General features: G+C 49.7%; 2 protein-coding genes across 4 annotated transcripts in view; one reads left to right on the top strand and one right to left on the bottom strand.

Annotated features, from left to right (window-relative positions):
• Positions 1-3: 3 nt before the first annotated feature.
• Dnaaf1 (dynein axonemal assembly factor 1) lies at positions 4-19,282 on the bottom strand. 2 transcript variants are annotated; one of them, XM_005345749.2, is made up of 12 exons: positions 19,149-19,282; positions 17,529-17,664; positions 15,831-15,922; positions 14,055-14,276; positions 13,785-13,951; positions 10,308-10,429; positions 8,433-8,590; positions 5,946-6,200; positions 3,016-3,107; positions 1,891-1,959; positions 713-1,097; positions 4-286 (listed from the first exon to the last, which is right to left on the bottom strand). In XM_005345749.2, exons 1-12 carry the CDS (start codon positions 19,252-19,254, stop codon positions 192-194), a joined length of 1,899 nt encoding a protein of 632 aa, XP_005345806.1. In that variant the 5' UTR covers positions 19,255-19,282; the 3' UTR covers positions 4-191. The 2 variants fall into 2 exon arrangements, with proteins under 2 accessions (XP_005345806.1, XP_026634505.1); XM_026778704.1 differs by having other exon boundaries at positions 19,179-19,282.
• A 141-nt stretch (positions 19,283-19,423) lies between these two features.
• Positions 19,424-24,026, top strand: part of Hsdl1 (hydroxysteroid dehydrogenase like 1) — a 15,221-nt gene continuing 10,618 nt past the window's right edge. Inside the window, exon 1 of one of the 2 annotated variants that reach the window (XM_005345748.2) lies at positions 19,424-19,507. The gene's annotated coding sequence lies outside the window, so the exon portion shown is untranslated. Of the gene's footprint in view, positions 19,508-19,540; positions 19,561-24,026 lie in introns of those variants that run through there. The other variant, XM_026778703.1, reaches the window with a different exon arrangement.

The following is a 24,026-nucleotide window of genomic DNA, read 5'->3' as shown; positions in this document are numbered from 1 at the left end:
GTCTTAAAGGGTTTATGTAATTATAGGATCTGTAACCAGGGAAACCGATGTACTGGATACAAGGCACACAGATGTGGCTGCAGAAGAGATGCCGCGCAGGGTCCCAAAGTGCACCAGCAGTGACACACAGGACAGGGTGCCCTGCGTCCTCTTCACCACTGCTAGCCTAACAGTGTAGACTGCCTTGGGGTTCAGTCCAAGCCAAACTCTATGTCTTCCAGTCTTGCCCTGATGCTGGGCTCTTCCAGGTCCAACAAAGACTGTGCTTCATCCTCCGCTCTGTCTCCTGAAGAGATGGGAGAGGACAAATCAGTACTTGGGTAGAGCTGCCCTTCTTGCTGAGTACTGGCCCAGGAGTCCTTCAGAAATGCCCCTTACTGTCGGGCAAGAGGAACATGGGAAATAGAAGTGCATATCCGACCCTAGGCCAGCCTCCTGTTTGTCCTGACTAGCTGCCCAGACTGCCCTGCGTGCCTGCACACAGTACCAGGTGTGCGGCTTAAACTGTCACGCCTTTACTAACACCTGTGCTTTTGTCACTCAGCCCTAATGTCAGTCAGTGGTCTTCTTCCCTCTCCAGAGCCTCTGGCCTGGAACCATAGGACCAGGTGACGCACCACAGCCAAGAGGTCACCTATGAGCAGGGCAGAAACCCCCATCTGCTTCCCTGTCTCCGTGGTTCACCTCCCTACAATAGCCTCTGGAGTGTTACCTAGTGGGGTGGCTGCAGGCAACTGGCTGTCTCCGGCTTCACTGGACTGGGCAGGTGCCGCTTTATTTGCCCATGTTTGGGGTGGCAGGGGCTGGTTTGATTCATCCTCTCCCTGCTCATCTTCCAGCTCCTGGATGAGGGGTCCTGGAGAGGTGGCGCTGGAGACTTGACCTTGGGTTTCCAGTTCCGTTGCTGTTGGCTTACATATGTCTGCAAAAGGCACCCTGGCCGCCTTTGAGGGGTCCTTGGAGATGGCAAATATGTTTGAGAGGCCTGTGGAGCCTATGGGAGTGCCTTCCAACACCAGGAAGGAAGAGTCGTCCAGTTCAAGGTCACTGTCCTCACTCAAGCTGGAAACCACCTGGATTTTCGGTATGCCCGTTTCCTGGAGAAAGAGTGTGAGCTGTGTTTGATTTTCCCATGATCACAATACAGGAAGTGCAGGGGTAGGGAGATAGCAGGCTGGTACAGGATGAACACCTCAACCAGTCCCCACCCACACAGCTCCCCTATACCACCCTACCAATGTCTGGATTCTAGCCTCTGCCACACCACATAGCCCAGCAGCTCTTCAGGACTTTGTTTCTGGACTTCAGTCTCCTGGAAGTGAGATCTCATGCAGAGGTTCCCTCCAAAGCTTCTCCTAGACACAGGATCTGATCCAGTTGCTTCCTGGCTCCTGGTTATGCCCAGGGAGTCGGGTGCCTTACCCATGTGCTCCTACCCTCTAGGGATAGCTTCAATAGATGAGTTTGGGAAGTTTGCATAGGAGCACAGCAGAAGGCAGAACATTCCCAGTTTAATTCATGCAGCCACCAATAGAGCTCGCAGCAGAAAGCCCAAGTGGCTGAAATAAGCTCTCGGAGGGACCAGAGAGTGACTGCTTCCCAGTAAGGTGGACACATGGCCACTCTACTCAGAAGGGCAGTTGACTTTTATCAGAAGGAAATGACCTCTAAGGGGCAGGTTTGGTGGCCCAGCATTCCAGTACTTCTGTAGGCCCAGCACTCAGGAGGTAGACAAAAGTGGGTCTCTGAGTTCAAGGCCTGCCATGGGCTGCACCGTGAAATCCTGTCTCAAAAAGAACTAGGCATGCCTAGCTCATACCTATAATCCCAGTACTTGGAGGGCTGCCATAGTTTAAGGCCTTTCTGGGGTATAGGTAAGAGAGTGCTGACCTTTGTCTGGCCCTCCATAAACGTGTCACTGTCATCAACGTCATCAACATCTTCCAAGTCGGGCAGGTCCTGAAAGAGCCAGTGAGCACATAACGAGTCACTCAGACACAATGGAAGAAAGTATAAACGGAACAAGATGTCCTAAGGGAACAATCACCAAGGCCCCTCAGTAACTCCCACCCATGCCCACCGGAAGACCTCGGCATTCTCAAAGCCACACTGCCACTTCGAGTCCAGCCATCTAACCAATGGGAAGATCGTCACAGCTCCTTCACTTTGTTGTGTCATGAGAAACCCAAACTCAAAAGTACCTCTATCTGAGCCTCAAGTACCTCCTGAGAACCAGAAAACCACGCCACCATTTCCTAGATGTGTGGCCTTGGGCAAGTTGCTTAACCTCTCTTGTTTCTCCAGTTCCTCCTCCACAATACTGGGATGATCATACTCCATATCTCAGAACACTTAGTATGTACCATGTCTTAAGCAAGGCAGCCTCAGAGTAGAAACTACATCCTCACTGTGTTCTGTATAGTCAGGTCTTGAGTGCAAACCTTAGGCCTTAAGCAGGCAGAGTGAGCCCCCAGCTCACATGGGTTTGCATGCCCGCTGAACTATTATTGTTCTCTGAATTGCAGTTCTTGGAGAAATGTGATAATGTGGGATCTCTCATGCCTTCCATGAGGGAAATACATTATACTGTCCTCCAAATGGGAGGAGCTTTGGGGAGAGGTAACATAGCTGTAACTCGACGTTTGCTGGGAGAGACACTGGACAATCACACCACGGTGAACCAACAGGAAGCCAGAGTGGGGACTAGCCAATGAGGTGGCTGGAGCCACCTGCCAGGCTGTGGGTATGAGGCCCAGCAGGCTTCAGTGATGTGTGACTCCAGAACCAACCACAGACTTGCTTTGTACTATAATGGCCCAGGAAACTCTTGCGTGGCTTTCACAATCTGGGGGGGGGGGGCAAATGGACCAGCCCCCAAAACCTGAATATGAGCAGGATGAACTGGGGGTATGCCTGGCTGGGTATGCTGTACCTGTTCCCTGGGGAACTCAAGAGTCACAGAGGACCATAAAGGTGTCAGCCCCCTCCCCCCAGCTTGATCAGCCCCCTGCTCACATCAATGAAAAGCCTCTCCTTGTTCTCCACGGCAATGGTGTCGGTGTCTTCAGTTCTGGCCCCATCAGTAGAGGCCACTGGAGACGTGGACTCTAAGGAACAGCAGTGAGAAGTTACTGACCCTGGCACGGATTTCAGATACAAAGGCCGGGGTGACATGCTACAGGTTAAGAGGGAAGGGCAGACCTTCCTGGGTATGATTGGACAGCCACCATGATGGAAGCCGCAAGAGCCCTCTGCTGAGGTCAGGGCTGCACCTCCACCGCCAGCTGAGGAAAGACCGGAAGAAGCTGGCCCTGCTGTGAGTCTGCAGAAGCAGCCAAGCCAAGAAGACAGCCTGACTGCCCAGCGAGAAAGGGATATTCTCAAGAGAACAGTTGGTTCCAAAGCCCAGAGATGCCAACCTTGTAACGCAGCCCTGGTAGAGGTCTCTCTGCCAGCTCACACTGCATCAGGTATATGGCTGCCTGCTCTCCAGGGCCAGGGACCTGTGCCATTTAACACAGCGAGGCTGTCTGGATGGGCAGAAGCAGTCAGTACGGGTCCTCCTCTACCAGGCCCGCCTTGCCAGGTTCCTAAGCCCTAGCCTTGTGTGGTCTGTTCACTCACTCACACCAGGGCACAGGAGAAGAGTGGCTAAGCCAGGAAGCCCATCCTGCCCTACAGATCCGTGTGTGATATTTGTAGCTGAGGTGGTGGCACAACCCCACAGGCTGATCTCAGAAACCTCTTACCTGCAAATATCAGTCACAGCAGATCCATGTGGGGAAAGCCACCGGGCAAGCAAAACCCTTGCTAAACAGACACATTTTCCCAGAAGCTCAGAGCAGGCAGGTTACAGGTCTGACAATCCTACCCTGAGCTAAAGACAGCAGTCTTCCCTTGTTACATCAGCAATCACCAAAGCACGGCATGTCCCAAGACAGACATTCTGGTCCAGGGTCCCATCAAACCCAGAAGAGCCGTGAGCATACCAGATGCGCGTGGCAGGGCACCAAGAATGGGTTCCTCTTGGTGAATGTGGCTCCCCAGTACCATGCCAAAGCCCCTGCTTCCCTCTTCCCCCGGATAGTGATTAGTGCCCTTCTCCCCACCCTGGTCTTGCATTTCCTTCTCCCTTGATGCACAGTGTGGTATACCTGAGCTCCCTGCCTCATGCTCTTCTCTAGTCTGCCCTTAAATGCTTCCTCCCTGCCCTGCCCTCTTCCTCCCCGCTTTTGCCCTCCTCCTCCCCATCCCTGCTCTTCTCCTACCTGCCTGCCCTCCTCCTCCCTGCCCCTGCCCCTCCTCCTCTCTGCCCCTGCCCTTCTCCTCCCTGCCCCTGGCCTCCTCCTCCCTGCCCCTGCCCTCCTCCTCCCTGCCCCTGCCCCTCCTCCTCTCTGCCCCTGCCCTTCTCCTCCCTGCCCCTGCCCTCCTCCTCCCTGCCCCTGCTCTCCACCTCCCTGCCCCTGCCCTCCTCCTCTCTGCCTCTGCCCTTCTCCTCCCTGTCCCTGCCTTCCTCCTTTACTTATAAGGTAATTCCCCGCAGCCCTGGCACCTAATCCTTCACACTCTCCCTTCATGAGAACAGAGCCCTCCCAGGATTCTCCATGCAGCAGGGCCTGCTTCCTGGGCCAGACTTCATGTTGGTGGCTCTGAGTGTTGTACTGCCTAGATTAGACCTGCCTGAGGGTGTGGCTGTGAGGGACTGTCTTGATTTGGAATTGGTATAAAAGGGTCTGGCCCACTATGCAAAGCACTGTTCCCTCAGCAGGTGGTCCTGAGCTGTCTAAGAAAGCTAGTTGAGCATGAATGAGAGAGAGGAGAGAGAGAGAGACAGACAGACAGACAGACAGACATTAACAGTGTTCCGCTATTGCCCCCACTGGAGTTCTTGCCCTGACATCCCTCTGTGACACACTATGACCTGGGGTTCTAAGCCAGGGAAACTATTCCCATCCCTATTTATTTTCACTAAGAATGTTTTACAACAGGAACAAGAAACAAGCTGGAGCAGGGTCTCTCTCCTGGACCCGGGCCTGGTGGATAAAGCCAGGTGGGCTGGCCAGTGAGTTCCAGAGATCTACCTGTCTGTCTCCCCGGCTCGACATTTTTAATGAGTCTAACATTTATAATGGAGGCCATCTCCCTGGAGTGTGAGCAGTGCTGTGTGTGTATTTGGTGGCATTGCTCCCCTTTGTGTGGTGAGTTTCAAACACACACTTGCCTGCGACAGCTCCATCCAAAACCCAGTGTAGATATCACGGCTTTCTCCTGTTGATCCCAGAGGACCCACTGGATTAGGTAAAATATTCTGCTAATAGCTTTCCCTGTTGTTTATATGGTTTATCTGATTTTAATGTGATGTGGGATTCCCCTCTGTATGCTATTAATGTTTTATTATCATTGGTTAATAAAGAAGCTGCTTTGTCCTATGGCAGGGCAGAATAGAGCGAGGTGGGGGTGAGGGAACCTAACTAAATGCAGGGAGAAAGAAGGCAGAGTCAAAGAGACACCATGTATCTGCCAAAGGAAAAGGATGCTGGAGCCTTACCAGTAGACCATAGCCTCATGGTGATACACAGATTACTAGAAATGGGGTAATTTAAGATGTAAGAGCTAGCTAAGAATATGCCTAAGCTATTGGCCAAACAGTGTTGTAATTCATATCGTTTTGTGTGATTATTCAGATCTGGACAGCCAGGAAACCAAAGTGTAATCTGTTTACATTAATGTGCAGTGTATGTGTGTGTGTGTGTGTGCGTGCGCGCGCGTCTCCTATAGGACATGAGATTTACCATGGACTATATTTAGAAAGAGAACCAAAGCAGTGGATTCAAAGTCTGAGCCATAGCTGTGTGCAGGGACAGAGACCACAGCTGTGTGCGGGGTCAGAGGTCATAGCTGTGTACAGGGTCAGAAGCTGCCCTCTATTGTCTCAGCTGCCTTACCATCAGGACTGGCCACCAGGGATGTCTGGGTCTGAGCCAGACTCCCAGGCAGGTCTGGTTCTTCCACTGCTCCGTTCACCACCACAGCCGGCTCCTTCTCTCTGCGTGGCTTCTCTGGGAACAGTTCGTCTTTGGCCTCAAAGCTGTCCTTCACAAACAACTCCATCTTCTGCTGGGTTTCTTCGGTGGGTGGCTCTTCCTGGGGCTCTGGGCTGGTGGGGGTACTCTCCTCACTATCTGGCAGGGGCGTCTGCCCTAGAGAAGTAGAGTTCAGAGTTGAACTTGGGAGCTGCCTGAGAGGATAAGAGCATCTCTGTATCCATGAACTTAAGAGACTGAGTGGAGGGGGCTGTCAGGGGCACAGTTCATCAAAGTATTAGGCAGGCATGGCGGTGCACGCCTGTAATCCTGAAACTTAGGGGGTAGAGTCAAGGGTATCAAAGATTTCAAGGCTATCCTTGGCTACAAAGCAAGTGGGAGGCCAGGAAAAAAAATGTATATGTGGAGAGAGTGTTCATATGATAAAGGCAAATAAACATCTCCGATAAGGGATTACTCTGCTCACAGCTCAATGGGCAGCATTCTGCCATGGAGAGAGAACACACAGAGCCTGAGGACATGGCAGGCAAGGATTTGGGGTCTACCCAAAGCATGGTCTACTTTCACTTTCAAATGGTTCAGGAGAGGCTGGGCACGGTGACTGTGGTGGTTTCAATGAGGATGGCCCCATAGGACCATCTGTTTGGATGCTTGGTCCCCAGTGGGTACAATTGTTTGGGAAAGATCAGGGGTGGACCTTGTTGGAGGTAGTGTGTTACCAGGTTTTGAAAGTCCCACCGCTGCAGTTACTGCTCCCCTCATCCCACCCCGCCTGGCCTCATGCTTGTGGGTCAGATGTAAGCTTCCAGTTACTTCTCCAGCACCATGTCTGCCTGCCTGCCACCGTGATCCCCACCATGATGGTCATGGACTCACCCTCTGAAACTGTAAGGAAGCCACCAGTTACTTTATGTTATAAGTTGATGTGGTCATGGTCTCTCTTTACAGCAATAGAAAAGTGACAGACAGTGACCCACACCAGTGATCCCAGCACAGGAAAAGCAGAGGTAGGAAGGCTTCTCATTTGAGGCCAGCCTGGGCTACATAGTGGGACCCAATCCATCAATCCATTCAAACATTTCTGAGAAATGCATAGGCTAAGACGTGTGTGTGTGTGTGTGTGTGTGTGTGTGTGTGCGTGCGCGCGCGCGCACCTGTGTCAAAATTTTAAAACTCCATCCATCCCAAATAAGCACAAACAATACAGCCATTGTAATTATGATTCTTCAGCTTTTCTGAAAGCTTGAAAATTCCAAAACAAAAATTGGTTTAATATATATATACTTTTAAGAAAGTGTGGGAAATAGTTATGGTATTATATCTCAAAGGCAGGTAGGTGGTGATGCGGTCATAGCATTTTATATGAAAACATATATATGCATGCATGGTGAAATGTAGGAGGTACATGCCACCACACACAGGCTGGCCCACTAGATTCCAGAATAGTAAATTCCTTTCATGGAGGGAAAGGAAATAGTTGAGTCTTCCTTTTTTGTTTTGTCAGGGCCTTGCTGTTTTTCCCAGCCTGACTTCAAACACTTGTTCCTGTTGCTTTGGCCTCCAGGCTGAGCTGGGATTACAGGGATATGCTCTTAGGTTGACTGGAAGGTAGTCTTGCTGATGAAGGTCATTTGAGTATGACCCCAGGGTCACACAGGCTGACAGGAAGGGCCTAAGACTTTGTGAAAAGCCCTGTTCCTGACCAACATACCTGTGCCTACACACACACACACACACGCACATGCACACACACACACACACCGATCATAAAATTAAAAATTCATCAGATGAATTCTGGCTTGGGGTTAAGACAGACTTTCCATCTTTTTGGAGTAGTCGTAGGCATGTATCTGTCCTTTTATGCTGTGTCCTCCTATCCGTCGGAGCCTTCAGCACTGTCAACTATTGGAACCACGGTGTCAATCAGCTATACATGCTGAAGATTCTCTACAGCCTGATATATCCAGCAGTCAGCCAATGGTTCATTATGTTCCGTTTTTATGTGCATGGGTGTTTTGCCTGCCTGCACGTCTGTGCACTACATAAGTGCCTGGAGCCCATGAGAGCCAGAAGAGAGAGCCAGACCCCTGGAACAAGAGTTATAGATGTTGTAAGCCACCATGTGGATTCTGGGGATCAAACCTGGGTCCTCTGGAAGAGAAACCAGTGTTCTTAACTTCTGGGCCATCTCTGAAGTCCCCAGGCATATCCATTCCACTAGCATGCAAATCAGCCTTCATCGTTAAATGAGAAAGCGGTATGTCCAGCCAAGACTCATTCTGACATTAATCTGTGATCTACCTGCAGGACAATGTGACCTTTGCTTCTGTTTTCGACACCAGAGTCACACACCAGCCACAGCTTGCACAGCCGCAGGCTGGGCCTTACCTCTGTTTCTGGCCTTTTTCCGCTCCTCAGCCCGCCGCTTGATCATGGCCAAGGCTTCCAGGCTGTCTGTGATCTTCTTGTGTTCCCTGCTCTCCCACTGGCGCCGCTCCTCCTTCTCAGCTGCATAGCCCCCTCGGGCCCATGCCTCTGCACATGCCCTAGGTGAGGACAGAGGGGGACAGAGCTGGGAGCCAGGCATGGGCACAGGCCTATCTGCACCCGAGCAGAGGGACTGCCATGGGCTAAGGCCAGCCTAGACTAAATAATGAATTCTAGGAAGTGTGAGACCCTGGGAGGCAGGCAAGGGGGAGGGGGAGGGGGATCTGGAAGGAGAATATAGGTCTGAATTAACTCTTTTATTTAAAGATTTATATTTTATTTTATGTGTATACATGTATACCATAAGTATGCAGATGACATCAGAATCCAGAAGAAGGTATTGGATAGCTAATGTTCTTAACCCCTGAGCCATCTCTCTATCAGGCTCCCCATAACTTGTATAGGTTAAAAGAAAATTATAAACATATTCTGTCTGGCCAAACTTATTTGTTCTTTGGTCTTTTGTCTATGTACATATGTGTACAGGTACACACATGTGAATATGTGCATGGAGGCCAGGGTATGCCCTTGGTCTTTCCTCTGCAGGTACCATCTACCTTGTTTCTGAAGCCCCTGAGTAGGCTAGGCTGGTTGGCCAGAGTTGTCCAGGAGCCCTACCTCCACCTCCCAAGAGCTGGGATGGTAGCTTTTTGTGTGGGTTCTGGGGATCAAATTTAAGCTTTCATGCTTACGAGGGAGGCCCTTTATTGACTGAGTCATCTCTCCTGCCCCTGAACGCGTTCATTTCTTCAAAATTAAGGAGTTGGAGAGATGGTTCAGTGGTTAAGAGTGCTTGCTGTTCTTGTATAGAACATGAATTCAGTTCCCAGTGCCACATTGAGCAACTCACAGTTGCCTCTAGCTCCAGCGGGTCCCATACTCTCTTCTGGCCTCACCAGGCAGCTGTACACACATGCTGCACGTGTGCGCACATGCGCGCACACACACACATAAATAAAAGTAAAAAAAAATCTTTAAAAGTTTTTGGATTTCACTTACTAACCCTACAGCAACTTTGGTTCATCAGCTATGGTTCATCCAGGTAACAAGCATACCCAAGGATGCAAGACGCTCATGCTGGGAAACTGGGAGAGGAGATGGGGGCTCTGCTCCTGCTTGGTTCAGCCAAAACTGCTCTTTTAGAAAGGTACACTATTGTTTTAAATGAGCAGAGATACTAAGCCAACATTTCCCAGACAAGTGAAAATGATAGATTTTGGCAAGGATGCAGAAAACTCAGGTCCTCTTGAAATACTGAGAGGCTAAGAAGGTGGTGAGGCCATTTTGGAAAACCGGTTGGTGGCTTCTCAAAGGCCTGGCATGAGGTTGTTGTCATCTGACCCATCAATCTTATTCCTGATTATCTCAGGGGATCGAACCTGTCTGCACAAGAATGTGCACACAAATGCTCACAGAAGCATTATTCACGAGAGTTAAAAAAAAATACAACAAACAATAAACAATAGCCAGAGAGGTGGCTCAGCAGGGAAAGGAGTTTGCTGCTGAGTCTGATAGCCTGAGTTCAGTCCCAGGACCAACACAGTGCAAGCTGACCTCCACGGGTGTGCCATGGTGTACACACGCACGCGCACACACACACACACCCTATCAGGGCAAGCACTCCTGTTCCTGTGCTTGGGAGTGATGGTGCCATGGGTCTGGAGGCTATTTACAAATTTGCGAAAATGCTTAAAAATCAGAAAACTTGTGCGTGTAACAAGTGTGCTCGACTGGCAAGCACTCAAGTAAACATAACCCGAAGGTCTCCTTTCTTACCTGTCCTTGGGGAAAACCGGCCTGTCATCCAGGTAAGTCAAGTTCTTCAGACGAACAGTGACTGTCCTGCGGTAGTTAGGGATATTTTTGGTCACTGGGTTTCCCATCAGGTTCAGCACACGCTGCAAAAAAACACACAGGGCCAAACTGATTATCAAAGCTGGATAGTCGGGGCCCATGGGAGGCCTCAGTGGGGAAAGGCACTTGCTGCTGAGCCTGACGGCCTGAGTTCAGTCCCCAGAACTAAAGTGGTCGGAGAGAACCAACTCTGGAAAGCTGTTCTACATGCATTCCCTGCCCGACATATCTGTGCCTATACACATACATACTACACACACACTGCACACATACCACACACAAATACACACTACACACGCTATACATACATGCTACATATGCACACACATACACAAACACTATACACTGTAATAATAAAACACAAGATGATAACACTGTGTGACCTCAGAATAACAACACAATTTTTTTGAACAAAGCAAAACACCAGCACCGCATCATGGTGCGGTGACAGGACAATGACAAGGCTGTCTGGTGCTGGCCACGGGAGCTACGCAAACCGCACAGCTGCCCTCTTGTCTACTCCTGGAAGGACCTACGTTCTTCTGGAACCATCCTGGAAAACGTTCCCCAAGGCCCTTGCCCAGCTCAATGGTTCTATTAGCTTCATCTCTCAGCATCTCTGACTGAAACTTTAGTTAAACTCTTACTATTTGTTTCTGGTTCTTCCTACCTGGGACCCATTTCAAGAAAATATTTGCAGGGGGCAACAAATAAGAATCAACGAGGAAGGCCAGGCTTAGCTGCATGAGATCTTGTCTCAAAACAAACAATAACAAAACACATAAAGAGGCACAGACTGGGAAGGATGTATGGGCAGCCAGGAGAGGCCTTTCCTACTGGGTACCAGACCCCCTGGGGTCAGAATGCAAGAAGAAAAGTTGGTCTAATAATATCAGCACCTCTCTCCCATGGCCAGATATAGACCTTCCTGCCTCCACCTAAGGAAGCTGTGAGGGTCATGAGTATCAGTCATTTTGTATTCTGTTTGCCTGATCACATCAGATACTGTTCCTATCTAAAATGGCTTATGTTGTTAAGGAAGCATATTCATATTATATGTAAATGAGTTAGCTTTGAACTTGCCATGTGTTTTAGTCAGTGTTTTATTGCTGTGAAGAGACAATAACTATTATAAATGAAAGCACTTAACTGGTGGCTCGCTTACAGTTTTAGAGGTTTAGTCCATTGTCAACATGGCGGGAAGCATGGGGGCCTGCAGGCAGACATGGTGCTGGAGAAGCAGCTTGAGAGTTCTGGATCCACAGGCAGCAAGAAGAGAGAGACACTGGGCCTGGCATGAGCATTTGAAAGCCCAAAGCCCACCCCCAGTGACACACTTCCTCCAGCAAGGCCACACCTACTCCAATCCCTGCCAAGTAGCGCCACTCCCTAATGACCAAGTAGTCAAATATATGAGGCTGTGGGGACCATTCCTATTGAAACCACCATGCCATGCTTGGTCTCATGACTTCATTGCCCTTGCTGTATTTTCAAAGTTCATAGCAGGATGCAGAAAAGTATTCTAAGGGCTACATTGTATGTGGGAGATTTAAAGGAATCACAAAACAATGATCAGGTAACCATTTTTAACTAATGTTGGGGGGTGCATAACTATAATCCCAGCAATTGAGGCACAAAGTCAGGAGAAGTCAAGGTTACCCTCCCAACACAGCAAGCAAGTTCAAGACCAGTCTGGACAGCACAAAATCCTGGTTCAAAACCCCAAACAATAACAAGTGACCACTTTGTAATTGACTGGTGTGTCCTGTGTTTTCCCACGTCCTCTTCCCCAGCCCCTAGTTCCTTAGAATGTAACTATATTTGCAGACAGGGTCATCGACAAGGTAACAAAGTTAGAGTGAGGTCATTAGGCCACGCCCTCCTGGCCTGACCGGCATCCTTGTAAGAGGAGGTGTGTGTGAAGAACTATTAGCTGAGGTTGACCTCCGGCCTTCACAGAAATGCACATGTATGCATATACACACATGCATATACGCACACATGCATATACGCACACATGCATATATGCACACATGCACATACACATACAGAAAAATGATAGCAAGGATCAGCTAATACCTGACCCTACACAGTGCTACAAACAAAGCAAAGCCCCAAGGTCACTGTCAGAGGTGGTGAGAGCCTCAGCCCATTCTGACCATTGCTAGGTGGAAGGAAGGAGCCAACACTGAGTCTGACTCTCCCATATGAAATGTGGTTCTTTTTAAACACACAATGAAGGGAAAAGAGAGCCAGAGCCAATCACATGTGGCCCCTCTGAGACAGCCTGCAAAGCAGGGTGAGGAAACTGTGAGGCCAGTCAGGCACACAGCATGAGCGCTCACTGATCCAGCTTGCAGAGAGGGAGGCCTGGGGTGATGTACCTTACAGGACTGTGCTGAACCAGGATCTAAGCAACTCTGACTAGCTTCATCTCCCAGGAAATACCAGAGTCAACAGAGCTTATAAACACCAGAGTTTATGAAAGTTTTCCAAGTCCAGGTCCAGGATGTGCTACCATCAACATAGTTCCCTTGTCAAATGAATGCAAGAAGAGGAAGGAGGAGGAGGAATGCTCAGATCAAGAGATTGATGGACACTCGGGAGGCAGAGGCAGGCGGATCTCCATGAGTTCGAGACCAGCCTGGTCTACAGAGCTAGTCCCAGGACAGGCTCCAAAACCACAGAGAAACCCTGTCTTGAAAAACCAAAAAAAAAAAAAAAAAAAAAGAGAGAGAGAGAGATTGATGGAACAGTAATCCTGAGGAATGCCTAGATCAGCACTGGATAGGAAACTTCTGAGACCAAAGGCGGAACAAACAGCTTAGTCAGGGTCTCTAAAGGAACAGAATCAACAGAACATGTATGTGTCTTAGATAGATGGATAGATAGATAGATAGATAGATAGATAGATAGATAGATAGATAGAGCACACCTTCATATTAAAAGGGGGTTTAGTAGAGTGGCTGGTAGGAAGTATTGAGTAGAACCACTGCCACTTGAGAAACTCAGCTAAAACCACTGTTCTGAAGCTATTTCTTTTAGCTTAAAACATCCCCTCCCCAGGGAGGAGGGAAGGGTGCTGAAAAGACATAAGGAAACACACAAGGCACAGGAAGTAAACAAAACTAAAACTCCCAAGTCTCGGAAAGCTGGAACTTAAATTATACAAAGTCTTGGCTGTCAGTTGAGGTTGTGTGGAAGACACTGAGCTATAGCTGAGAGCTGCCTGCCAGGTACCAGGGAGCTCTAGGGAAGCAGCTCTTAGCAGGAGTGTCACCATGCTGGGTGGATTTCCCAGTGAAAAGGAAAAAGGGAAGAGAAGGGGAGGAAGGCGGGAGGGTGATGTTTCTGAAGCACACCCTGGAACATGCTGTCTGTGGAGTGGGCTGCACTTACCAGACACGGCATGCTCTCAAGCACGCTCAAGATCTCCGGGTCACTCAGCATGTTGTTGGAGAGGTCAAGGACACAGAGCCGCAGACACTCACTGAGGTGCTGAATGTCGGCCACAGTCTCCAGGCGGTTGTGGGCTATCTGCAGTGTGTTCAGGACAGGGAGGCAGGCTGGAGGGGGGGTGGCACAAATGAGCAACAGCAGCATGTGCTCCGGGCCCACACTCTGGAATCTCAGCCAGGATGCGGCACAGAGCAGGGCTGCCAAGCTTACAGAGGTTCTCAATGGTCTTGATGTAGTTGTTGCTCAGGTTGAGGGCATCCAGCTTCTGGAGTGGCTCCAGGTTCTCGATCTTGTGCAACAGGTTCACTTGCAGGAAGAGACAGCGCAGCTCGCTCTGGGCCTGCAGGTTCTCTATCTTCTGGATGCCATTGCACTCCAGCCAGAGGCAACGAAGGCCTGTGTACTCTTCGAGGTTCTCAATGCGGTCAAACCCTGGTGGGTAGGGGCTAGTGAGGCTCCCGTGCACTCAGTGGGGAAGGGCCTGAATTCTGTTGGTTTTGCCTATTGGCAGAGGTTGAGCGTTTGGGTTTTTGCAAATTCTGATGTAGAAGACCATGACCTCCCATGTGATGGTGTCAGAAGGGGCCTTTGGGAAGTGAGGGTGGGGCACACATGATTAGTGCCCTTTTAGAGAGAGACTGCTTGGCATGGTGGCACAACATTGACCCCAGCTCCCTGAAGGCTACAGCAGGAGGATGACAATTTCATGGTTATCTTGGGCTACAAACTGAGGGCATAGATGGAAGTCTCCTTCTGTGAACTTTGGAAGCCATCACAAAGTATTGGATCTGCTGGCATCTTGATCTTGGACCTGAGAGATTAAGATACCCACATCTCTTTTCTCTTTTTCTTTATTTCTTTTTTTTTTAAAAGAAGTTCTATTTATTTATTTTTGAGATTGGGTCTTTCTATGTAGTCTTAGCTATTCTGGAGTTTGCTCTGTAGACCATGCTGTCCTGGAACTCAGAGATCTGACTGCCTCTGCCCCCCGAATGCTGGGATTAAAGGCGTGTGACAGCATGTACAGCTAGTAACAGCTTTTCTTTGCAAAGCCATTCCCCTTATTTTTGATTGAACCCAAGGCCCCAAACCTGATGGCTGAGTCCTCTACCACTGGGTTACACCCAAGTCTTCTTAGCTCACTGCTGGGCTAGTCTCTGTGCCTTCATGCGTCTCTTTCCTGAACTCTGACATGGGTCCATCCTCCATTCTTGTCCCATACCTCCCCTGTCACTAGCTCAGATGTAGATGTGGGACTGGACGCTAAGCCCAAGTCCCTAGGATGCCACAGTACCTCTACATTCTGAGGGGACCAAAGACCCTGCTCCCTTGCCTTCTACCCTTATCTTCTGTACTTACTTCATCATATACCCGTCCCAAGGTCAAGGTTCACAACTGCCCCCACTGCTTTAAAAATTTTGCCCAGTCCTAAGCCAGTCATGTTGACTGGAGCCTGATCTGCCAGCTCTCAGCAGATTGAGGCAAGAAGGCCACAAGTTCAAGGCAAGCATGACCTATATAACAAGATCCTACCTTCCGTGGAGGGGGAGGGGCGTTGAGAGATGTTGAGATGAAATTAATTAGTTATGTGCCTGGTGGTGCAGGCTTGTAATCCCTGCTACTTGATTGAGCAAAGCAGGAAGATCCTTCTGGGCTACAAAGTGAGTTCAAGGGCAGCCTGGGCAATTTGGCGAATCTTATTTCAAAATAAAAAGGGAAAGGAGGGCTAGCGAGGGTTGGATCTCAGTGGCAGATTATTGGCCTAGTGGGTATGAGGTCCTGGATTTCATCCTTTATATTGCAAGGGGGAAAAATCAAGTAAGCAACCAAAGAAGCAAGGGAGGCTTGTCTGTGCACACAGCCCCTTTATGAACCCAGTCAAGCCCGAGTTCTTCTCAGAGGAACATTGGAGCACAAAGATGACCTCTAAAGCTTGTTTTCTACCTTGTCCTCCTGACACTGGTCATGGACTCCCCTGGGACTCACCCTTGAAGTGTAAATACAGCGTGTCATTCAGGGCAGGGGTGATATACAGCTTGTGCTGCTTGCAGAGCTTTTGAAGGAACTGTTTAGTCATCCTGTGAAGACGCAAAGCACATGTAAGAGTCTCGCTTCAGCTTGCCAGTTGGGAAACATACTTAAAGGTTCGTGTTTGGGTTAGGCTGGTTTGGAGATAGGGTCTCCTGGGAACACGCTATGCAACCCAGGCTAGCTTCAAACTTGTGGTCCTCCTGCCTCAGCCCCTTTGGGATTGCAGCTGTGGGCCATGGCACCAGCTCAGGTTCTTTCCAACATCCATTCTGTCTAAAGTCCTAAATCTGAAACCTCATGTTAAATCTCCCTCCTCCTCCCCTTCTCCTTTGGTATGTGTGCAGAGTCACATGGAAGCCAGAGGTGAACATCAGGTGTCCCTCTCCATCACATCTGCCATAGATTTTGAGGCAGAGCTCTCTCACCGAACCAGCTGATTTGGGTAGAGTGGCTGTCCAGTGAGCTCCCGGATTCCCCTGTCTCAGCCTCCCCAGTTCTGAGATTACAGATGTCCAGAGATAACTGGGTGTTTGTATGGGCACTGGGGACTCTAATTCCCGTCCTCATCTGAGCCGTCTGGGCAGTGTCTCCTCCCTTAAATGGCTCTTAGGGTTTTACCCAGTACTGTTAATTCAGCGTTCTAAAAAACCTGCCGTGTTTGGCCTAATAAAAATACTTCCAGCAGCCGGGCGGTGGTGGCGCACGCCTTTAATCCCAGCACTCGGGAGGCAGAGGCAGGCGGATCTCTGTGAGTTCGAGACCAGCCTGGTCTACAGAGCTAGTTCCAGGACAGGCTCCAAAGCCACAGAGAAACCCTGTCTCGAAAAACCAAAAAAAAAAAAAGGAAAAAAAATACTTCCAGCAGTGTCATCAACAAAACTAGTGTGAACCAGGCATAGTGTGAACATGTGTAATGCCGACACTCAGAAGGAAAAAAAATACTTCCAGCAGTGTCATCAACAAAACTAGTGTGAACCAGGCATAGTGTGAACATGTGTAATGCCGACACTCAGAAGGCTGAGGGGCAGCCTGGGCAATAGAGTGAGACTCTGTCTTAACACAGGGCCAGAGGCAGAGGGGATAGCAAGATGGCTCAGTGGGCAGAATCAAAGCCTGAAGACCTGAGTCTGATAGCTGGAGTCTTCAGTGGAAAGAGAGAATGGACTTCTGCAAATTGTCTTTCGGCATTCATTTATGTGTCGGGGTACACACCGGGGTATGTACTGCACACATTTGTTTCCATATTCTTCCTCCCACACTCATAATGAATATTTTCTTTTTTTTTTCTTCAAAAAAAAAAGCAGTAGTGGCTGGAGACATGGTAAGATAGCTCAGCAATTAAGAGCATTTGCTGCCCTTGCAGAGGATACGAGACCAGTTCCCAGTACGCTTCAGACAATTCACAACCTCCTGTAATTCCAGCTCTAGGGAGCCCAACACTTCCTTTTGGCCTCCATGGCCACCTACACACACATGCACACACATAAATAAATACAAGTAACACCCCCTTATTCCCTTAAAGAGGTATTGCTGTTTCTGTCCTGTTTTAGTACTAACTGAGCAGGCTCCGTAGCTGTACCCTGTGCAGGGGTTAAGAGGTTATCACCATGCACCCTCCTTGGTGACTTGGGAGCTGTGCTACACAACACATACCTGGGGCCCCGATCATCCTTGTCATTTCTTGAGTTGGCTAAGTGATCATCTGAGCCACTGTCGCCACTCTGTTGCTGCTGACTTTGGCAGGATGCTGTAGAAGGATCCACACACGTTTCCTTGGTCTCATTAATTTCTGTAAAAGAAAAAAAGGGGGGGGGCGTTAATTTGTAAAGATCAAAAAATTTAGGATGGGTATGGCAACCCCAGCCTGTGATCCCAGCACCCAGGAAGGCTGAGAAAGGAGAGTTCGGCCAGACTGGGCTATATAGAGAGACACCAAAACAAACAAAAAAGTAGGCCGTCATGTTTTTGATTTATATAAATGGGATCCTGTGCTTTTCATGGAACTTGGTTTTTATACCCACTTATGTTCCTGAGAATGATCCCTACCCACGGATGACCCTGTCAGTGCAGTATTTTAGAGGCAGAAGAATCCACTGTGCCCTACAAGGACTCCCTTAAAGACATCTATCTGCATTGCTAAAGTGTTTCAGATGGTAGAAACATCAACAACAAAAGGCACAGCTTTGTCCACATTTTCATGTTTCCCTGTGCAGTTTTTATAGAGGGTCAGCCTAAAAGTGACATGTACATAGCCATTACACATGCAAATTGTTGTAAAAATTGCTGTACAGGGTGGTGGAGAGATGACTTTGTCATTGAGAGTGCTTGGAATTCTTGCTACTCTTCCAGAGGATCAGAGAGCTCAGTTCTCAGCACCTACAGGGCAGCTCATAACTGCCTCTAACTCCACTTCCAGGGTATCTGGCATCCTCTTCTGGCCTCCTTGGGCACCCCCTCACCTCTCGCTTTTCATCTCCACTCCACAAAATAAAATACACTTCTTTTTAAAGGGGAGGACACAGTGAAAAAAATAATTAAAAAGGATAAACTGGTGTCATGGAGAATTTGGAGAATTTACCAGTAAGTTTTCTCAGAGAATATCAAGTTACACAGAATATTTAATTTAAATATTTAGCTAAAGAGTCACTGCCACAGACATAACTTTAGGGGACGCGGGGATACAGATTTGAACCACTGTATTTATGCACTTGTGGGTTCAAACTCAAATCATCAGGCTTGTGTTGTTAGCACTTTTACCCCATAGGGCATCCCTAGAAACCTCGAATGAATGTAACTTCAAGAGCTGATGAGCTCTGTGTATGTGTGTTGGCGGGGAGGGGGGCGTGGGGGTATAGGTGGTGTGGGGGTGTGGGGTGTCTGTTGAATAACACTGAACCCTGGGGACTGTGTCTTACATTCATTGGAAACAAGTCCCAGCCACTGGCGGTCCCTGATTATTATTCATTGGAATAAATAGTTGGTGTTCTATATGTGCTGGATTGATTACATTAATAAAGGTCTAGCATTCATGAATGGTGAATGAGCAGGCATGTATGCGGTGTGCTGGCTGACCCATGGCTGTGTGGATGGGCATGTTTGAGGGGTGCTGGCTATTCCGGGCTGTGTTGCTGTGCCCGTGTGAGGCGGGTGGGCTGGCTGTTCGTGTTGCTGTAAGGATGGTCATGTGTGAGGGGTGCTGGTTACTCCCAGCTGCGTGAATGGGCATGTGTGAAGCACGGGTCCTCGCCCCCTCGGCTCCGGACGCGATGGCACCTTCTTTGCGGACCCCTGGGCCCACGTCACCGTGATCGCCCGTCGACTCCTCCAGACTGGGTTCCGTCGCTCCATCCGCCGGCGGCTCTGAGGACTCGGGGTGCATGCTCGCTCCTCGCCTCGCCACTCAGCTCCGGCACTACAGTCCGCGTCGTTGGCGATCCAACGCTTCCCTGGTCGTCGTGGTAACCAAAGCGCACGCGCAGTCGGTTACGCTACCGGGGGCGGGAGTAGTGGGGGCTCCACCCAGGTGCGTGCGTAGTGGATCACGTGGGTAGCGGACCTGCGGCTGAGTACGGGGCGGCGGCCGCGCGGACTGGTGGCGGGACGGGCTTCGGAGACCGCGCGGCTTGCTGCAGGTATTGCGCCCGTGCCTTTAGCGCCCCGCTTCCGGCCCTTGCCACGCCCCCAGGTACCCCGACCCTCGGGAACTCCCCCCACACCCCTCTGCGCGTCCCGTAGCTGGGAACTCTTGTCCGCGCTCCCGGAGGTCCCTCGGCAGCCAGAGCAGGTGTCCCGGGCCTCATCTTCGCCGCCTGAGTTGCACAGGCGACACGCCCTGTGACCGTCCTTTTGTCGGTGCCGCCTTAGCCTTCTTTCTCCGCCTCTGGGTTTGAATGGGTTCTAGGATTCAGAACTGACGCCGAATGGCAGCGCTGCTGAAGAAAGCGCGTAGATCCTGCAGAGCCGGGTGGGTTCTGCGGAGTCGCTGGGCGGCGCCCGGCGGCGCAGGGGAGGGATGGGGAACCGAGCCGGCGAGTCCCTGTTCCACTACCAGGACTCAGCCGCACCCCTGGGCTGTGACCCCAGGGGATACAGGTTCCCACGAGCCTGTCGGGGATAGGGGGTGTCTCACGGATCACCGGTCAAGGGCTCTGAGCCGCACCTGAGTCTCAGGTCTTAGCGCTAACATTCTGGGATATGACTGCGTCCTTTTTCTCTTGTGTAGTATTGCCTGTGAGATCGAAGGAGGGGGTAAGGCGAGGCCGTAGGGATAACGCACTTAGAAGCATTTTCACAAAGTCGGATCAGTACAAATAGCGGTAGCTAACATCGAACCCGGAGTAATAATCCTGGCTAATGGCTACGGTTTATTGAGCGGTTGCGAAAGGCTGTGTTGTAAGTGCTTTTATTCATCACCTCCTCTAATTCTCATTGCAGCCGGGAAGGGTTAGCCCCTTTCACAGGTGATGGCCAGAGGACAGGTGTTGTGGTGTAACTTAATCTCCAAGGGCAGGATCTCTTTTTCGGTGACCCCAGTCATTTCGAGAATATTTCAGAAGCGCAGAGTTCAACGGTACTTTTTTAGTGGAGTGTGTGTGTTGCTCACTCATGTGTGGGTGTGGAAGCCACAGGTCAGTGCCTATTACTCTCGGCCTTATTTTTTGAGAAAATACCTTTCACTAAACCCAGCGTTTCCTTTAGGCTAGACTGGCTGGCCCCCATGACTCTCTTGTTTGTTTTTTCCTTCCCAGTATTGGGGTTACAAATTGGTTCTACAGTTTTCTGCTGAGCCAACTCCCAGTTCTCAGTGGATTTTTTTTTGAGGCAAAATTTGCCTATCAAAATTAATCATTTTAGCCATTTTGAAATGTGCAACTTAGCGCTTTGTAGTATATTTACAGTGCTGGGCAGTTGTCATCCCTAGTCCCAGATAATTCCCATCACCCCAAAAGAAATTCCACCCCATCAGCTGCAGTTTGAGCCCATCTTGGCCCCAGATTGGGTTCCTGATCTGTTTCTGTGTCTGTGGAGTTCCCAATTGCAAACATGCTTTATACATGTGTTGGGTCTGGCTTCTGGCCCTCGGCCTCACGTTTTCATGGCACAGCGTGTACTCATGCCCCGGTCCTCTTTAGAGCTCAGTCATATTCCACTGTATTATGGTTGGGTCCCACTGTGATCATTACTGGATGGACATTTCAGCAGTTTCCGTTTTTGACTAGTGTGAGTCAGGCTGGTAGGAACCCTCTTTACAGAATTTTAGTGCAAGCAAAAAAAAAAGTTATTTTGGATAAGTGCCTAGGAGTGGGCTGCTGTTGCCTTAATTCCTGGTGCCTAAGTAGAGACCTGTATCTCGGGTAAGAGTCCCAGGTTCTGGGTTCCCTGTTACTGTTCTTTTCCCTCAGTCTCACTGCTGGTTCAGTCAGTGATCAAGAACAGACCAAAGAAGATAAGGAACTTCCAAAATGTCACTGATCTGTAAGAGAATTTGCCAGATGCTGATGCGAAGTTTTTGGGATATTTTTTTTCCTCTTCAAGAGTGAAACTTGAGCTCTGGCACAAACAGTATCTAAAAGGATTTACTAAGGCAATATTGTGTTTACTAAGGCAATAGTGTATTTGCTAAGGCAATACTGTATGCACAGCATTGTGGTGCTGTAGAGCCCTATAGAGGATGCATGAAAACAGGTTTCCACCATTACAAAATCCAGGATCGCAGACTTAAAGCAGAACAGCTTCTAGAAAATGCTGTGAGGAGACTTCTGCCGGAGTTGCGGCGGTCAAATGCTGTGAGCACTGCTGGCAAAGGAAGGGGCTTGGAAACAAAGACATCCAGCGCATCAACAATGCGAGCAAGAAATAGCAGAGAGAGTGTGTGTCTAGAGTCTGTCTAGAATTCTTTCTGAGAGAAAGAGGCGACATCGTAGGAAGAGGGGCAGACGGGAACGGGCATTTCGGAGATTGAGAGGCGGCAGGAGCACATATGGTTCACAAGAGCCTTGGCCCCTTGCTCACCACCCTACACACCCTGTTGTTGGAGGGTGAACTCTTGGGTGTTCCCGCAGGTGGCACAAGGAGGCAGTGTGCACACCCACCTGTGAGACACGTGAGTCAGGTGTGTCTCTCGGCAAGGGAGAGTGGAACCCTCAAGGGCCTTGTGGCCCAGCAGTTCCACTGTGTGGCATGCCCCTTTGTGAATGCCTGCACCAATGCCCAAGAGACGTTCCTAAGAATTTGAGGGGTGACCCCGGGCTGGTGGTAGCATGGACAGGAATTGTATGTGGGCATGTCATGACCCACAGCAAAGCTGTGACCTCAGCTGGTAGAAGAGTCTCAGAGGTGGAGGACGCAGGTCAGTTCGGGACACTGGGGTTCCTCAGGAGCCACTCAAACAGGCGGCACTTAGCAGCCCGTGAAGTGTTTCAGAACAGAAAGCTGGCAGCTAGAGTAGCAGGTTTGGGGTATAGGCTGTGATGCCAGCACTCATGATGCTTGGATAAGATCAAAGCAGCCTGTGCCTCAGAAATAAAGAGGAAGAAAGAGAGAAAGAAACCCCAGCTTTTGGGAGGATGTGCCCTTCAGTGTAGAAGAGGGGACAAGAAGGAAGCCTGGGTGTCTTGGAGTTTATTGGATGCTGCTTTTGTTGGGCTAGTCACTGAGTAGGTGTTTTGTTTTCCTTCAGACTGTGCATAGTAGGTTTTATACTTTGGAATGCGTTTTCTAGTTTCTTTTCCAAAAAGAAATTTTTTTTGAGACATGTTCTCATTTGTGAACCAGGATGTCCTTGAACTCATTCATATCCACTTGCCTCTGCCTCTTGAATTCTGAGATTAAATGAATGTGCCACCATGCCCCCCCCCTCTAATTATGGAGAAGTTGGTTTAGGACATAGCTCCTGACCTCTGGAGGCCTGAACTCCAGTTGCAGAGTTAGAGACAAGTGAAATAAATATTGTGTTAGAGACAGAGCAGCAGGAGAAGAGGGGTCCTCAGGCTGGAGGAGGTTGCTCCTCAACTTCCTGATGGCTGAGGATTTGAACCAAGGACGGAGAGTGGATACGAGCTGGCTTAGAAGGCTGAGCAGGACTTGGGGTTCTGTGCCCAAGGCAGACTCAGTGGACACACCAGAGCCAGATGAAAAGTGCAGCCTCTGGCTGCAGAGGGTAAGGAGGCCTTGTCAGTCCTTCCCAGCCTGCAGGGCCACCCTTCAGTCCAAGAGCAAAGGACTTTCATCCTGATAGCACTATGCTTATGCTCAGCCATGTCACAGTGTCTTCCAGACTGACAGTGCATCGTCTGCCTGCCCATCCCTTCTTCCTGGCATCTGTCCCTGTGTCCACCATACTTCCTTCTGTGACATGATTATTACTAGTTCTGCAGGAAGAGACTAAAGTCCACCTCACCACACCGAAGTCACAGTCCCCAGAAGGGTCCTTCTGGAGACCCCAGAGAAGATTGTCCTTGCCCTTGCTACCTCCCAGAGTCCTTCACGGGCCTTGACTGTGACCCCCGTGGAGACTATGGTCATGTTACTCACCGCGTTTAACTTTCCTGCCTTGTCTGAGGACACGTGGGGATGTCCAGTCATGCCCCGGGACTGTGGCTGGAGTGGGAGCGGGGACTGGCTAGACAGCCGAACGGATCTTTCTGTCCTAGGGATCTTACTCATCTATTAGAAGTGTCCTATGTATGTTCTGTTTTCGCCTCCTCCCTCAGCAGACCAGCAGATGCCCTGCCTCACTGATGGTCAGTTAGCTTTCTGTGTGTCTCCAGGCTTATGAGCCCAGGGGACTCCTAGATTTATTTCTGGAGTTATCTTTGATCTGGGACATTGAGTTGCCGTTTTCAGCCCTATTTGAATGGCTTTGTTTTCCATGTACACTTTCCTGTATGAGACCCGTCCCCTTCCCCCATGGGCCAGTAACTACCAGTGTAGGTTTTTTGATGGCTTTGTGCTTTATTCATAAACCATCTGGTGTTTGACTACATCAGGCTTCTTTGAGTTTGGTGTGTGTGTGTGTGTTTTTTTTATTTGGGCTGGAGAGATGGCTCAGCAGTTAAGAGCATTGCTTGCTCTTCCAAAGGTCCTGAGTTCAATTCCCGGCAACCACATGGTGGCTCACAACCATCTGTAATGAGGTCTGGTGCCCTTTTC

Source organism: Microtus ochrogaster, chromosome 4, assembly GCF_000317375.1.
Source record: "Microtus ochrogaster isolate Prairie Vole_2 chromosome 4, MicOch1.0, whole genome shotgun sequence".
NCBI classification, from domain to species: domain Eukaryota; kingdom Metazoa; phylum Chordata; class Mammalia; order Rodentia; family Cricetidae; genus Microtus; species Microtus ochrogaster.
This window is presented reverse-complemented; position numbering and strand designations above follow the sequence as displayed.

Bases quoted from the DNA above. Each gene is read 5' to 3' on its own strand.
- Dnaaf1 (XM_005345749.2), bottom strand. From the start codon at position 19,254: ATGCACCCCGAGTCCTCAGAGCCGCCGGCGGATGGAGCGACGGAACCC. The intron at 10,430-13,784 runs GTAAGTGCAGCC...GTTTTTTTGCAG, and splicing joins TTGAGAGCATGCCGTGTCTG to CGTGTGCTGAACCTGATGGG. The intron at 3,108-5,945 runs GTAAGGCAGCTG...GCTGTTCCTTAG, and splicing joins CCTGGTGGCCAGTCCTGATG to AGTCCACGTCTCCAGTGGCC.